A 16,923-nucleotide genomic window follows, 5' to 3' on the forward strand; every position below is an offset into this window, starting at 1 on the left:
GAGTGCTCAGTAAATACCATTGATTGATTGCTTGTGGAATTAAAACAGGGCTGCATGGAATCATTTCTGAAACAAGTGCTAACACCAAACCCTTCTCAAGAGCTTCTTGGAGGGGAATGAGATGCTGGCAAATGTGTGTGGGTCTATGTAAGCCTTTCTTGTGATACTGTTGCCTTAAACCTCAGTGTAAGCTCAGGGATATTTGTTTCTATACATTAGAAAGGCATTACATTCGGGGAATAGTGGGAAAAGAAAGGAGAGAGAGAGAGAAGAGAGAGAAAGAGGTTTGAAGTGCTATGGGTTCCCATCCCCAGACTATGTTTATTCATTCAGTTGTATTTATTGAGTGCTTACTGTGTGCAGAACACTCTACTAAGCACTTGGGAGAGTACAGTACAATAAACACATTCTCTGACCACAACAAGCTTACAGTCTAGAGGTGGGAGACAGACATTAATAAAAAAAAAATTACAGATAATATATATAAGTGCTGTGGGACTTAGCGGAGGAAGAACAGAGGGAGCCAGTCAGGGTGATGCAGAAGGGAGTGGGAGAAGAGGAAAAGGGAGGCTTAGAGAAGGCCTCCTGGAGGAGATACATCTTCAATAAGGCTTTGAAGGCAAAAGGACTGAAAGAGTCAGCAGAAAGAACTTCTGACCTAAAATGGACAGGATAAATCATAGGGGAAAGCTACCTGCATTTTAGGTGAATTTTATTAAGCAGACAGAAACAGCTAAGAAGCATCGTTGCCCTATGGATAGAGCAGGGGCCGGGGATTAGCCTGGGTTCTAATCCCGCCTATGCCACTTGTCTGCTGTGTGACCTTAGGCAAGTTACTTAACTTCTTTATGTCTCAGTAACCTCATCTGTAAAATGGGGATTAAGACTGTGAGCCCCATATGTGGAACATGGTCTGTGTCCAACCTGATTAGTTTGTATCTACCCCAGTGCTTAGTACAGTGCCTGGCATATAAGTGCTTAACAGATACTCTTAACGAAGAAACAAAAATCTCATATAAACAGGATCCAGACCACTCCAGAATCTCCTACACTGAAGGATAAGCCAAGCCAGGATCTGCACTGTGGCCCAAGAATGTGGAATTGCAGTTGACTGCTCTCTGATCCTTTATAACTGACTGTTTTGTACACAGCCAAGAGGCGGGATGCCTAAAAATATCAAGGATCAGGAGATCTGGGCCACTTTCACAGCCTCTCCTGGTCTAAGGTTGCCACTGCTTGCATACAGTTATCCTCTTCCTCCACCCTCCTCTGCCCAGCAGTACATGAGAGGCAGCGAGTGTCCATCTGTGGGAGGGTTTTAGGGACCAGAATCTGCATTCTAAAAGCGGTGCATTTCTGTCAAATGCTTGCCCACATTCTGGGAGCTTGCCATATGCCCGGTCTTCTGCCAGCAGGACAACCGTCTTTGGAGGCTGTTGCTGAATCTAGAATTCACAGATTCTATGCAAGTATTTATAGAAAAGAGAAAACTTCAGGATATTCCATCCTCCTAGCTGAACCCTGTCCAGTTCACTCCTCCCCTCCTCCACATGTCATTAAATTGGTTTTCTAAATTTGAATAAATATGCTCTGTTCTGTCATGGTGGGGTTTTTTTAATACTTGCTCTGCAGTTATCTACATCAAGACATTTTGTGAGTTCATAGCATTTATTGAGCACTGTATTAAACTAGTATAAAATGAGACAAAATGCCACAAGAATGATAAACTAGTGACATTTCCGAGCCTCTTTGTAGAAATCAGCTACCAAGGCTGGGTTTGGTGATTATATATCAAACCTCTGAAATCGCTTAGCAAATATCATTAGGGATACAGCTCAGGGAGTGATTTCTCTCTCCCCTCCATCCCCCCCATTAAAGACGGTTGTTTTTTTCTGTTTTGAATATTGAGGGAATATGATCCCAGATTTATTTTTCCTGTCCAAATTGCCCTTGAGTGTGTCGCAGGCAGTTGGAATCAGCAAAGTGTTGGGTGCTGTTGCCCGAGTCACCTTCCTAGGATTTCAGGGTTGGGCTGGTTCAGACCACATGACCTCGAAAGTTTCCCCTGGGTAAATGAGACAAAGGGAATGTAGCCACAGACAGTGTCACTGGAATCTGGCCTGGGCTCAGGAGATCCTTAGATTCAAATATTTCTCATGGGCATATGATTTTACAGCCCAGGGTTTGCTTGCTCCTGAGCCACTTGGATTCAGAATCTATAGAATAACAAACCAAGACCCCATTGATCTTGGGGTGAGTTGAAGTCTGCAGATCAGGAGCCTGGACTTCCTCAGGGAACCTTGAGCCATCCTGATTGCCCACTAACCAAGGAGGTGTTTTTTCCTTTTTATTTTATGGTATTTGTTAAGTATTTACTGTGTGCCAGGCACTGTACTCGACATTGGGGTAGATACAAGCTACCTGCATGGGGCTCACAGTCTGAATCCCCATTTTACAGATGAGACAGCTGTGGCACAGAGAAGTGAAGAGACTTGGTCAAGGGCACAGAACAGACATGTGGTGGAGCTGAGATTAGAACCCAGGTCCTCTGATTCCCAAGCCCGTGCTCTTTCCATTAGGCCAAGCTGCTTCTGATAAGTAGAAGAATATGTACATGAGTGCTGTGGAGGTGAGGGTGGAGTGAATTTTAAAGTACTTAGGGGATACAGAGACAAATAAAGGAAAATAGGGTGGGGAGATAAGAGGTTAGTCAGGGAAGCCTTACTTTTACTACTGAAAAACAACATGGTCAAATAAAGTACCTGTCAGTGTGGGAGATAGTACCTGGACTCTTTTCTCATATGACATTGATGAATTACTCCAGTCTTGTCCCAGAATCGATAGATCAAAATCAAGCAGTTTAACTCCAAGGAGGAGACTCAAAAGTACTCTTGTGACCAGTAATCGCGAGAAGGCTAGGATACATAGGTTACAATGACAGCCCTTTAAAAATACTACAGAACGTAAAATTAGGAATAGAGTCTCACGATGTCAAATGGACAAAAAAAGGTCCCCTTCAGAAGTGCTTAGTACAGTGCTCTGCACACAGTAAGTGCTCAATAAATGCAATTGAATGACTGAAGAGCAAACATTTTTGATAGAGGTTATTGAGCTCATAGGTTTTAAGGAGATGAGAAGTCAAAAAATTTTGACCAAGGAGGAGAGATGGAGAATATAAAACTTTTAGGAGGGTTTCATTGGAGATAAATGATTTAGGTTAGATAAAAGGAAGAAATGTTCTGCTCACAGTGATGATTGTTCAACACAATCACTTAGTATGGTGTGTTCTACTCAGTAGTAATAATAATAATAATGATAGCATTTATTAAGGGCTTACTATGTGCAAAGCACTGTTGTAAGCACTGGGGAGGTTACATGGTGATCAGGTTCTCCCACGGGGGGCGGGGGGGGGGGCTCACAGTGTTAATTCCCATTTTACAGATGAGGTAACTGAGGCACAGAGAAGTTAAGTGACTGGCCCAAAGTCACACAGTTGGCAATTGGCAGAGTCGGGATTTGAACCCATGACCTCTGACTCCAAAGCCCATGCTCTTTCCACTGAGCCACGCTGCTTCTCAAGTAATAGTAGTAATACTACTAATAATAATAATGGTATTCATCAAGTGCTCATTATGCATTTACTCTGCACTCGGGTAGATACAAGGTAATAATGTCCTGCAGAGCCCCTGTCCCAGATAGGGCTCACATTGTAAGGAGAGACAACATATGAGGACTTTGAGGCACAGAGAACAATAATAATACATATGGTCTACGTTAAGCCCTTACTATGTGTCAAGCACAGTTCTAAGCACTGGGGAAGATAAACTAATCAAGTTCATTCATACAGTCATTTATTGAGCACTTACTGTGTACAGGGCGCTATACTAAGAGCTTGGGAGAGTATAATACAATAATAAACAGACAAATTCCCTGCCCATGATGAACTTACAGTCTAGAGGCAGGGAGACAGACATTAATATAAATAAATGACATATGTAAACAAGTGCTGTAGGGTTGGGAAGGGAGATTTAGGGGACGCCTCTTTGAGGAGATTTGCTTTCAATAAGGCTTTGAGGGAGGGAGAGTAATTGGACATAGGTCCTGTCCCACATAGGGCTCACAGTCTTAATCCCCATTTTATAGGTGAGGTAACTGAGGCATAGAGAAGTGAAGTGACTTGCCCAAGGTCACACAGCAGACAAGTGGCAAAGCCAGGGTTAGAACTCGGGTCCTTCTGACTCCCAGGCTGTGGTCTATGTTGAACCATGCCATTTCCCCAGCAGCACAGCCTAGTGAGAAGTTGAGTCTTGTCGTAGGTCATACTGACAAGCGACAGAGCAGGAATTAAAATCCAGATCTTCCAACTTCCAGGCCTGTGCTCTTTCTACTAGGCCATGCTGCTTCTTAGCAACTACTACTTTCAGAACACTGGCCATTTTCCCTCCTCTTTCACTCTGCCAATTCTAGTGGGAAGCTGTGAGATCTATCTTTCCTTGAAATAATTGGAGACTATAGTGTGCAACCATTTGATCTGGATGGTGGGTGCCTAGAGGCAGAGAGACAGAAGGAGCTGATCTCCTGAGTCCCTTTCATCTCCAGGATTCCCATAGTCCTTCCTGAAAGCTCAAAGGCTTCCTGAACTTAGCTCCAATACTCACAGTTGAGGAAAGAAAGCAAGGATTCTCTTGTGGTTTTTAGAGGCAAACTCCAGCATAGAAGTAGTGGGGACATAGAGTCTGAGCCTCACTATTCGGTGGGCTTGAAATATGCTGCCACACATGCTGAATAGATCGATGACGAATATTAAAGAGCATCTTGCCTAGTGGAAAAATGTTGGGCCTCGGGGTCAGGGAACCTGGGTTCTACCCTGAGCTCTGCTACCTGTCTGCTGTGTGACCTTGGGCAAGGCACTTCTCTTTGCCTCAGTTTCCTCATCTGTAAAATGGGGATTAAATACCTGTTCTCCTTCCTGTTTAGACTGTGAGCCCCATGTGGGACAGAGACTGCATCCAATCTGATTAACTTTTACTTACCTTAGCGCTTTGAACAGTGCTTGACACATAGTAAAAGCTTAAAAAGTACAACAATTATTATTGTTATTATCATTATTATTAACTTGCAAATAGCCTTTTCCCCTCGTGTCTGAGGCAAGACACATTTTAAACTGGTGAGAAACAAAAAGTTCTCCTTTCATTTCACTAATTTAGTACATGGAGGGAAAGGAATAACACCTCTGGAGGCTACTGGTTTTTTTTTTTCAAATCTGATTTGCAAAGCTGAGTTAAGAACTTGTATTTTCTCTGCTTGATTTAATTAATGGCTTACTGTACCCAAATTATTAACACATTCATTTATCTTTTTGAGTTAAAGTGGAGTATGGTCAAAATTTTTAAATAAATACTATGGTGGTTTCCAGGATGGAGTTTTGAATAAATATCGTAAGAACAGGTGCACACAAGATCTAATGGGATCCAAGGAGAAGTTAGATGAACAACATCTACTGTGCTGTGAATCATTTTGAAGCTTTGTTCTCCTCGTTTCCTTTTCAGGTCGGTCATGGGGTCAAGCAAGGAACCAGATCTTGTACACCTGGAGGCCAAGAGTATAGATGGCCGTAAGTACCTCACCTTTCCTGTGACGTTCACATCCATGACAATCCTAAGGCAGTCTTGCTTGGTAGAATAACCTCTTTGTTTAGAGAAGGACAAGTTTTTACTCTGAGTTATCTGATTGCGATTTGAATAGCTCACTCCAACAATGGAGATTTGAATCAAGCAGGACCAGATCAATTGCTGAAAAAAGTACTCAAAAATCCCTGGCAGGAAGACAAGCTGAGAGAAGTAGGGCTTTTCAGAGAGGCAGTACTAGAGAAACAGTAAATCTTCTATCTTAGGTTGGGACTCATACGTTGCTTCTTATAGGCTCGCAAAGTGTCTGGAACTTGTACGATGCCAGCAGCTGTCTTCTTCATCATCAGTAATACTCTTATTAGTAGGAGATGTCTTACTGCAACCTGATGGTGGGGTTACAATTGTGACTTTCCAGTAGAGTAGTGTTCATTTAGCCTTGGTAATTCAGTAAAAACAGGTGAGTGTCAAATCTCAGTGATCTTGCTTGGAATTCACCAGAATCCCTGCTTACTTCACTTCTCAGTCAGTCAATAGTGTTTATTGAGCACTTACTGTGTGCAGAGCACTGAACTGAGTGCTTGGGATAGTACAGTATGACACGTGCAGTCTGCATTTCTCTATTTTCTGGCATTTCCCTGCTTAGGGGTACTGCCAGCCTGAAGGGCAAGAGGAGAAACATCTGAGGAAGAGATTCCATTTAGTCTATTTTGGCCAACTTGGCAGTGGGAGACAGGGAGGAGAAAGGTGGAAGCCAATAGCCAGGGCTGATTTTTTATTCAAAATATCAATTGTATTTATTGAGTGCTTACTATGTGCAGAGCACTGAACTACAACATGGGAGAAGACAATAAAAAAGAATGGGTAGAGGGCAGACACATTCCTTGCCCAAAACGAGCTCATATGTGCCCAAGTTTTGCCCAGTTTTTGGACTTACCATTTTCTTCTAGATTTTACAGTACTTTGATGTTTGGCAAACTTAACAAGAGCCTCCTGCTTTTTTAGAGAGGGGGCATTGATGGATCTTCTGGAAAGCCTTTGTTCCTGAAAGAAGTGTTGAAATGAAATTTTGAAATGCATTCCTACAAAAAGGGATAGCGAGAGTCTTTGGACCAAGTCTCCCAGACAGTGTCTTCCTTGTCTCCCTCCCAAGTTAAGCACCAATTCTGAAATTTTCATCCTGAAGGTTACTTCCCCTTGGTTTTATCAGTCTCATGGATCTCACAAATCCCAGGGCATTTCCATTGCAGTTGCCTGGACTCACTTTGTATTGTGTTTTGAACAATATAAATAAGGCCTTTGTGCCACACGTAATAATGCTGACAATAGCCCCTTAATAACACAATAAGGAGCTTCCTTAGAAAGAAAATCTGTAGGCAGAGTAACTTCAAGACAATCATTCTTTTTTAACTCCTAAAATTCACAGGAGCTCACTCATTCATCAATGAGTCAGTTACAATAGCACTGTCAAGATAAAATGCATTTTTCCCAAATTCTTAAACTCGAAATTTAGGCTATTTAGCCTTTGCTACCCTTTCTGGTTCCTGCAAGTCAACTATTTCATTCCTCTGACTCCAGGGGTGACAGCAAGTAACCAACAGATGGACATTTCTCCAGTTTTTTGGCCAGCTCTAAACTAGGGGAATAGTAATGATGTCGATCAAAGTAGACTACGTCTCCTCCCTCCAAACAGCTTGTGTTTAAGCGTTTTCTGTTGGGGATACCCTCTTTTAACTCACTGATGCTAAAGAAAATCTCCCTTTGGCAATATGGAAAGCATACATAGTCTATACCTGTGCCTCCCGTTTTTTACTCACTCCTGTAATTAAACATGTACGTGTTGGTTTCTTGGTTTCTCTGCACTATCAGAAAGAGCTCTTAGAGAAACTTCATGACCTAGAGGAAAGAGCATGGGCTAGGAGTCAGAGAACCTGGGTTTCATTGCCAGCTCTAACGCTTGTCTTCTGAGTGACCTTGGGCAAGTCACTTAGCTTCTCTGCCTCAATTCCCTCATCTGCGAAATGGGGATTCAATACCTGTTCTCCCTCCTACTTAGACTGTGAGCTCCATATGGAACCAGATTATCTTGTATCTACCCCAGCGCTTAGTATAGTACTTGGCACTTAGCAAGTGCTTAACAAAAAACATTACTAGAGAAGTAGCGTGGCTCAGTGGAAAGAGCCCGGGCTTTGGAGTCAGAGGTCATGGGTTCAAATCCTGGGTCCGCCACTTGTCAGCTGTATGACTCTGGGCAAGTCACTTAATTTATCTGGGCCTCAGTTACCTCATCTGTAAAATGGGGATTAAGACTGTGAGCCCCACGTGGGACAACCTAATCACCTTGTATCCCCCCAGCACTTAGAACAGTGCTTTGCACATAGTAAGTGCTTAATAAATGCCATCATTCTTACTATTGTTATTATTGAGAGCTGTTAAAGATGGTACTTCATTCTTTAATATGGACTCCAAGACATACTAATGCCTCTCACAACACTTAGGCTCTCAATAAGTGCTGGCTGAGTGTTTGGTTTGAAAGTGAAAGCAAACCTGTAACTTCTGAAGTCTGGGTGTGGATTTCACATACTCTTTTAACTTTAGTCATCTACAATAGAAGGAGCCCTTCCTCGGTTAAAGTTCATGTGTTTTCTGGGTTCTCTTTGGCTGAGTTAAAATGACTTCACCTCTTAGCACTTACATCCCTTGCATTAGTGCCCATATCTCAAAAAGAAAGGAATGTCACTTTGTGAGAGCTGCACATCCTCCTCTCATCTAATAGTATTCTTCTTAGCCGCTGCCCCTGGCAGGCTTTGAAGTCCTTAAATACAATCCTGTCTTAGACATGCATTTCACAGAGTGAAATACATTTTAAAAAATTCCATTTATTTTATACTTTGCTAAGGAAGTATCTTGTGGTATTTGTTAAGCACTTACTATATGCCAGACACTGTTCTAAACTAACCAAAGGGTGAAAAATACAATAAAGTGGTTTGATTTGTTAAGGTACCCCTGCCAAAACAAAGCATCAAAACATAAGTCCCGGCAATTGAAATCAGGATCAGGTCAGGGCACCTGACCTGAGTGTAAAATTACACATAGTTTCATTCTGGCTTTTTTTTTTCTCCTCCTGGCAGAAACCTGGCCTTTCAGTAACCATGGCTTCTGGTAAAAAAGAGACTGAAAGAGAGTAGAGATATCAGAGTAACAAGGTCTTAACAAATGTAGCTAATAGGATTTGTGAGCGTATTTATCAGAATTGGACTCTATGCTTTGTTAGTTGCCTTTGGGATACCAATATCACTACTGTTTCTGCTTTCAGCTTGTGATTAAGTTTTTTTCTCTTTTCTTCCCCTCCACCCCTCTACCCTCAGTCCTTTAATTGCTTTTGGAGAGAATCTTAATATATGCAACACATTATTCACCAAGTCAGGCGCTGTATAGGGTGTATGACAAGATAATGCTCTCGGCTTCATACTCAGCCGAACACACCACTTCTAACATGCATATTTAATGAACATCTAACCTAAACATTAGTGAAAAGTAGAGACTGGCTACAAAATAGGGAAATTGGAGATGGAGAAGAAATTCCTTATTATTGTGCTGTAGTTCAGCTCCACAGAGGCTGATTGAAGATACTTTCCTAAGGCAGAGTCTTCAGTTCTCTCTAGCCCATTTTTAAGTGACCTAGGATTCAAAAGTTTCAAGTCTTTCCTTTTCTAACTGTGTCTCCCAATTTGAGCGGGGAGCACCTCGAAACTGCCTTCATAGTGCTATTCATGTGCTAGCTCTAGGCACATACTGGTCTCCCCAATGCATTTTAAAATCAGGATGCGGAGGGGTGGGGGGTGGCCTCTTAACTGTAACAGAGGGGCTGTTTTTTCCACATTCTCTTTCTCTACCCTGCGGCCTTACCAGAGAGAAAAATTGGGAGCCGTAATCCATCTTGTGGTATATTTTTAGAAGTTTGGGGACACATTTTTGGAAAGACACCTGCCATCGCCTTTCGCTTATTTCGTGCAAGTGTAAGCTGACAAATGAGAAGGTTCTAATTCCTTCCTCTAGTGTCTCAAAAGAGGGAAAAACCTAGAGTTTGGATTGAAAATTTGATTTTTAAAATATTACTTTTTGAGAAACTAAGAGCATTTCAACGATTCGGAGCTTACCTTTTTCATTTCTTTCTTCTTACTTTCGTTTTCCTGAGAGGCCCACTGGGTTCCTCTAAGTGTCTGAAAAGTGGCAGTAATTAATGCCAGCAATGGTTAGGAGACAATTACCCACCTCAGTGTATATTTACTTGAGTGAGTAATCGTGCATAACATCCCCCAGGTGCTAATCCTTTTTCTGTCCCTGAACTTCTTTGAGCCTGCCCTTGACAGGATGGGCCTGCCCTTGAAGTTTAACCCCTGCAATTTACCCACCAGATGCACTGAAGGCCAAGGGAAATCTCTTAATATTGAAAGTGTAGGGAAGTACTTTGAAAGTTTGTTGTACTGTATGGGAGTTCTTGGAATAGGGTGGGGTCACCAGGAGGTCTTGGCTAGATTGTAGGTGAATTGGCGGAAAACTGCAAATGGGCCTTGACTTAATTTCCTGGGCTGGGAGGCCAGTGCCACCGATTACTTGTGTTTTCATTAAGAGGAGGGACACAAATTTGGACTGTTGGGGAGGGAGGCACTGCTGCAGTGGTTTTGCATAAGCACAGTTGTCCTCTGGACTGCCGGTAATAAAAGACTCAGAAGGTCATGGGGTTACGATGCACGTGCAGTGAAGCCGGAATCACTTCCATTACTACCTGGGCTTGTAGCACATCATATCAGTGAAGCACCAGTGTCGATAATCCCTAAAATAGATTAATTTGCTGTCATACAAATGAGATTTACAACAAAATGGTAGTTTTTTAAAAAAAAATTCCACCCTCAGGAATGCCCGGGCCCCTTCATTTCATTCATTCAATCATATTTATTGAGCTCTTACTGTGTGCAGAACACTGCAATCAGCGCTTGGGAAGTACAAGACGGCAACATATAGAGACCGTCCCTACCTAACAGCGGGCTCACGATCTAGAAGGGGGAGATAGACAACAAAACAGAACATGTAGACAGGTGTCTAAACAATCAGAATAAATAGAATTATAGCTATATGTACATAATAAAATAGAGTAGTAAATATGTACAAATATATACAAATGCTATGGGGAGGGGAAGGAGGTAGGTTTGGGGGGGCGGCTATGGGGAGGAGGAGAGGAAAAAGGGGGCTTAGTCTGGGAAGGCCTCCTAGAGGAGGTGAGCTCTCAGTAGGGCTTTGAAGGGAGGAAGAGAGCTAGTTTGCTGGATGTGTGGAGGGAGGGCATTCCAGGCCAGGGGAAGGACGTGGGCCAGGGGACGATGGTGGGACAGGCGAGAATGAGACACATTGGGGAGGTTAGCTATAGGAGAGTGGAGGGTGCGGGCTGGGCTGTAGAAGGAGAGAAGAGAGGTGAGGTAGGAGGGGGGCGAGCTGATGGAGACCCTTGAAGCCAAGAGTGAGAAGTTTTTGCTTGATTTATAGGTTGACAGGCAACCACTGGAGATTTTTGAGGAGGGGAGTGACATGCAGCGTGGCTCGGTGGAAAGAGCAAGGGCTTTGGAGTCAGAGGTCATGGGTTCAAATTCCGGCTCTGCCAATTGTCAGCTGTGTGACTGGGCAAGTCACTGAACTTCTCTGTGCCTCGGTTACTTCATCTGTAAAATGGGGATTAAGGCTGTGAGCCCCCCGTGGAACAACCGGATCACCTTGTTACCTCCCTAGCGCTTAAAACAGTGCCATCATTATTATTATTATTATTATTATGCCCAGAGCGTTTCTGTACAAAGATAATTTGAGCAGCAGAGTGAAGTGTAGACTAAAGCGGGGAGAGACAGGAGGATGGGAGATCAGAGAGGAGGCTGATGCATGCCTCCCGTCTTTGCCATTACAAGGTTTCTGTAATCCAATAATATTGTCATTTACTCGCCATACTCCCTGCTGGCCACCCAGTGAATATCCCTGGCCTGAGGTGAGTCTCTTGGGCTCAATGGCTCAAACTGAGATGAGCCCCAGAAGTCAGGGTCCAGGATCCAGTCAGGCCAGTTTAGGGCACCAGTCAGAGCAGCAGGACTTGCAGGGGGAGGGTGGGGGCTGAGCCAACATCAACTGTAGGCAGGCACCCAGCCCTCTGACTGGCACTGAGCATCTCTAAAAGGGGCATGGGTTTGCAGCCATGCTTGCCGATTGCAGGTGCTGCTGTTCTCCCCCTCCACCCCACCCCAAGCAGCTCGGAGGAGAAGGCCCTCTATGGCCAGAGGCAACTTGGCCCTTCATCTGGGAAGAAGTGCCTCCGCAGTGCCAGAAGACTAATTCTCCTGGTTCCGCTTGAAACGGTCCATCCCCGAAGTCCAGGACCTCCGGCTCCTCAAATTAGATAAATGAAGCCCAGCCACCAAGCTGGCATTTACAGGCAACGTTGGGCTCTCCCGACTTCTGCCCCAGGTATGAATGGAAACACTCGGTGCTTCCAACTGATCTCAAGATGCAACCAGGATAAAGGCCATCAGTGGATCCATCTCATCCCCCTCTCAGACTTCTAAACCAGCTCTTTCCTCTGGCATGATTTCGATGAGCCACTAAAACAACAAAACAAGTATTAGCACTTAAGAAAAGATAGCAGAAAGTCTCAATCTCTTTTGTTTTTCCTCTGGGGCATTGATCTCTATTGATTTTCCCTTTTTATGTTTTGAAGCTCTTGGGGTATATACTTTTATACACTTTTGAACTGCAAGCTGCTAAAGGGCTTTAAAAATGAAGTGAGGTTGACATGACACTTCCAGTCTTATTTTTGTCTCCCAGTTGCTGTTTCTGTGGGAATTTCTGGTTGCTTTCTGCAGATACCAAGTCTTTCTCTCTGCCCACCCCTAGCAGAGAACGGGAGAAATTATTTTAATGTGTCTCCTCACCTCTATGTTCCGCAGACTACAAGGAATGGAAGCTCCAACCCAAAGATCCAGATGCTAGTGATGAGTGAGCTACACCTGGGAAGTACACTCACTTCAGTATCCCAGATGTAAAAAGCAATCTCTAACACCTTAATCAAGACAGCACACCAATCTTGCCTTGCTGTGCTATCATGCCCTTGGCTAAGTCATCTAAGGGAGAATATGATAGTTGCTGTGGAAATCGAGAGATTTCTCCTGAAAATCAGCTCCTTGGTTTTCAGGGAGATTCTCAGATTTTTTTTTTTTATTTATTTTTGGATCAGCCAGAAATATCATAAAAAGAGCGTTCTCCTCGGATTTTCAACATTTGGGCTGGTGGCTCTGATGAAATTCACTACAGAAAAAAAGAGGAACATACCCCTTGGCTTAAATTAGTTTGAAATTCAGTGTCAGTTGCCTAATATTGTTTTTGGGTTCCTTGTTGGTGGGAAGCAAGATGGACTGTACTCTGACCATTCCTGAGTCCTAGGGCTACAGTGCAACTTCCTCAGGCAACAGTCACTACCTTGTTCAGAGCAACAGCTGTTGTAGACACTAAGGATGCTTGAAAAGAGAAGCATAATGTCCTAATTACCTATGGCAAGGAAAACATCTGCACAGGAAAAGTAATGAAATTAATTCTAAAGCCTAGCACTTGCATATATTAATTGATGTTAATTAATGCTAAATCATAAGACACTTCCTATGGAATTGCAAAATAAATCCACAGGAACTGACTATGGAAAGAGTTCATCATACTTAAAGTTATTACGGCAAAGCCCAAGGGAAATGAGAGTGATTGGTCTCTCATTATAAAGTGCCACCAATTACTTGTGTTTCCATTAAGAGGAGAAGGGACCCAAATTGGGAGCACTTTACAGCAGGGCCCACTTTAAGCTTTTCCTCCGGAATTCATCATTTTCTCTAAGAGTAGGGAAATTGATATTAAAGAGGAACTGTATCCAGGACTCTTCAGGCAGATGGAGGTTCTAGGATTACCATGTCCTCCTCTGGGGCCATCTTTTAAATTACCCACCGGGCAACAGTGAGTCACGATTGTAATAATAATTATGGTATTTCTTAAGCACTTACTACGTGCCAAGCACTGGGATAGATACAAGGTAATCAGGTTGTCCTACGTGGGGCTCACAATCTTAATCCCCATTTTACAGATGAGGAAACTGAGGCACAAAGAAGTGAAGTGACTTGTCCAAGGTCCCACAGCAGACAAGTGGCAGAGTCAGGATTAGAACCCATGTCCTCTGACTCCCAAGCCTGTGCTCTTGCCACTAGGTCATGCTGCTTCTCTGTGCTACTCTCAGGCTGCTTCAGGACTCTGAAAATGAGCCGTGAGTAAGGGAGTCTTAAAAACTGAGGGCAGAAGGATTTCCAGAGAAGGTTGCCTAGAAGAAGGATGAGGAGAAGCATTCATTCATTCTTTCAGTCGTATTTATTGAGCGCTTACTGTGTGCAGAGCACTGTACTAAGCGCTTGGGAAGGACAGGGCAGCAACATATAGAGACGGTCCCTACCCAACAATGGGCTCACATTCTAGAAGGGGGAGACAGACAACAAAACAAAACATGTAGACAGGTGTCAAAACTGTCAGAATAAATAGAATTATAGCTATGTGCACATCATTAACAAAATAGAGTAGTAAATATGTACAGGTAAAATAAATAGAGTAATAAATCTGTACAAATATATGCAAGTGCTGTGGGGAGGGGAAGGAGGTAGAGCTGGGGGGATGGGGAGGAGGAGAGGAAAAAGGGGGCTCAGTCTGGGAAGGCCTCCTGGAGGAGGTGAGCTCTCAGTAGGGCAAGTCTACTTGAAGCAAGGGGCTCAGGTAGCAAATTGAGAGAGAGAGAGAGAGAGAGAGAGAGAAAGAGAGTGGCTAATACCAAATGGTTAAATTTTCTCTCTAGCCGCTCCATCCAATTATTTCTTTCATATATATAATGAATTTTTCAATAGAAAATTCTGTTTTAAGTGCATTTGCCTTGCTAAGCAGGGTTGGCACACCCCCTTACTGTTGGTGGGGGCTGGTTACTATGTGTCTGATGGGATTCTAAGCATAGCTGCAAGTTAATCAGGTCAGACACAGTCCCTATCCACATGGCACTCACAGTCTGGAGGGGGAGGACTAACAGGTACTGAATCCCCATTTTACAGATGAGGTAACTGAGGCACAGAGAAGTTAAATGACTTGCCCAGGTCACAAAGCTGATAAGTGGTGAGAAACCCAAGGTGACAGTCTCCATGTGGACATAACCCAACTTTGCCCTACAGTCTCTAGGAGATAATAGAGGCTGACTCAAGTAGATACTTTCAGGTGAGATTGTAAATCAGGACAATTCAACTTAATATGCTTGAATGTGTTGGCATTTTCATTTTTCCAAAGCATTTTCATGTCATTTTTCACATTGTAATGTCACGACAACCTTGTGAGGTAAGGAGAAACAGGTATTATCTTCATTTTACAGATGAGGAAACAGGCACAGAGAGGTTTAATGATTTGTGCAGAGCTGGCATCAGGACCCATGTCTTCTGAATTGCAGACCCATGCTCTTTCACTGGGCCTTGCCCATTGGCATGGAAAGTGCTAATAATATCGAGAAACAGTGGTAAAGCGGCTGGGATTATTGTGTGGCATTAGATGAATCTTTCAACCAAAACTGAGTAGGGATTGATGCACAAACACACATAAATTGACAGGAGAAGGTTGTCTTTCCTGGGAATTTATCCCAGAGTGTCCCATGTGCATTGCCAGACCTGTCTCAAAAGTCAGTCAAAATTGCCAGAAAGGTGGAGTCCATATGACTGCATCTCCTTCTACCTTTTCAACGAATCCTGGAGAAGTAGTGTTGCCTAATGGAAAGAGCATGGCCCTGGGAGTCAGAGGCTTTGTCACGTGCCTGTTTTGTGACTGTGGGCAAGATATTAATTTCTCTGTGCCCCACTTTCTTCATTGGTAAAATGAGAATTTTACCCGTTTCCCTTACTCCTTAGACTGTGAGCCTCGTGTGGGACTTTGTCCCAACCCCCGTGCTTAGTAAAAGGCCTGGCACATAATAAATGCTTAATAAACATTATTATTATTATTATTATTATTATTATTATTATTATTATTATTATTATTATTGTATTAGAATTTGTTCAGGCAAGATTCTTCATTCTATTCCAGGTCAGCTGGAGTGTATGAGAATGTTGCCCCCTAGTGGCTACTCTTTTGCCTATAGAAATTTTCCAGGCAACAGAAAAAAAATTCTACATGTATGTGTGCATGTGTAAGAGAAATATGGATATCTTTGTGTATCATATATGTATTTATTTCTCTACATGCGTGTGAAAATATTATATATGTACATATAAATCGTATATGAATTTTTAAGGTAGCCAAATTTGCTTGGTATGGTCTGGTGTTCACATTTCGGTTTTGCTCGCTGTACTTTTCTTGTACCTATCAATCAATCAATCGTATTTATTGAGCACTTACTGTGTGTAGAACACTGTACTAAGCGCTTGGGAAGTACAAGTTGGCAACACATAGAGACAGTCCCTACCCAACAGTGGGCTCACAGTCTAGAAGACTATTACAAAGATCATATATCATATCATATCATATCATCATATCATATATCATATTACAAAGACCATACATGTTGTACTCTTTTGTTTTGAAGTCATATTATGGTTCATGGAGAACACAGTGAATATTTTAAAACAGTCTGCCCCCCCAAAACACTCTGGAAAGGATATCAATCAATGGTATTTATTGAGCACTTACTGTGTCCAGAGCACTGTACTAAGCACTTGAGTGAGTACAACAGAATTGGTAGACACATTCCTCAGCAATGGAAACTGGCGAAAACCCCCTAGTAAGCTATCTCTCCTTTCTTCTTGAACATGATAATTTTGGTGTTTTATTTAAATATCCCTTACATTATGGTCACAAGCCCTTCCTCAGCTCATTTATGTCACACTGCCAACAAGATTCTGGCCCTAATCTTTCTGGGAACACTTTTGAAGAATATAGTGAATGGTGCCTTACCAGGGGCTGTTCCCATAGTCTGAATTGCAGTGTGACTTTAGCCCGAACTGCAGCCCAGCAGATGTGTTCTTTGAGATAAGAAAGCACCGAAGAAGCCCAGGGGTAAAACAAAGGCACCCACTGAATTTTGCTTTTGTTGCTCATGTGAAAAGCATGGGCACCATCAACAGACCTGTTTAATTATTAAGTAATCTTTCCAGAATTCTAATGCCTCTCCAAGACGGTATATTTTTTATGGGATTTGTTAAGCACTTACTAT

General features: G+C 42.8%; 1 protein-coding gene across 1 annotated transcript in view; it reads left to right on the forward strand.

The window, feature by feature from the left end:
• SORCS1 (sortilin related VPS10 domain containing receptor 1) overlaps positions 1–16,923 on the forward strand; it is a 402,129-nt gene that overhangs the window by 290,492 nt on the left and 94,714 nt on the right. The window contains exon 9 of the mRNA XM_038758618.1: positions 5,550–5,614. Within this exon, the coding sequence (XP_038614546.1) occupies positions 5,550–5,614 (65 nt within the window). The remainder of the gene's footprint in view (positions 1–5,549; positions 5,615–16,923) is intronic.

This window comes from Tachyglossus aculeatus, chromosome 16, assembly GCF_015852505.1.
Source record: "Tachyglossus aculeatus isolate mTacAcu1 chromosome 16, mTacAcu1.pri, whole genome shotgun sequence".
NCBI lineage: Eukaryota > Metazoa > Chordata > Mammalia > Monotremata > Tachyglossidae > Tachyglossus > Tachyglossus aculeatus.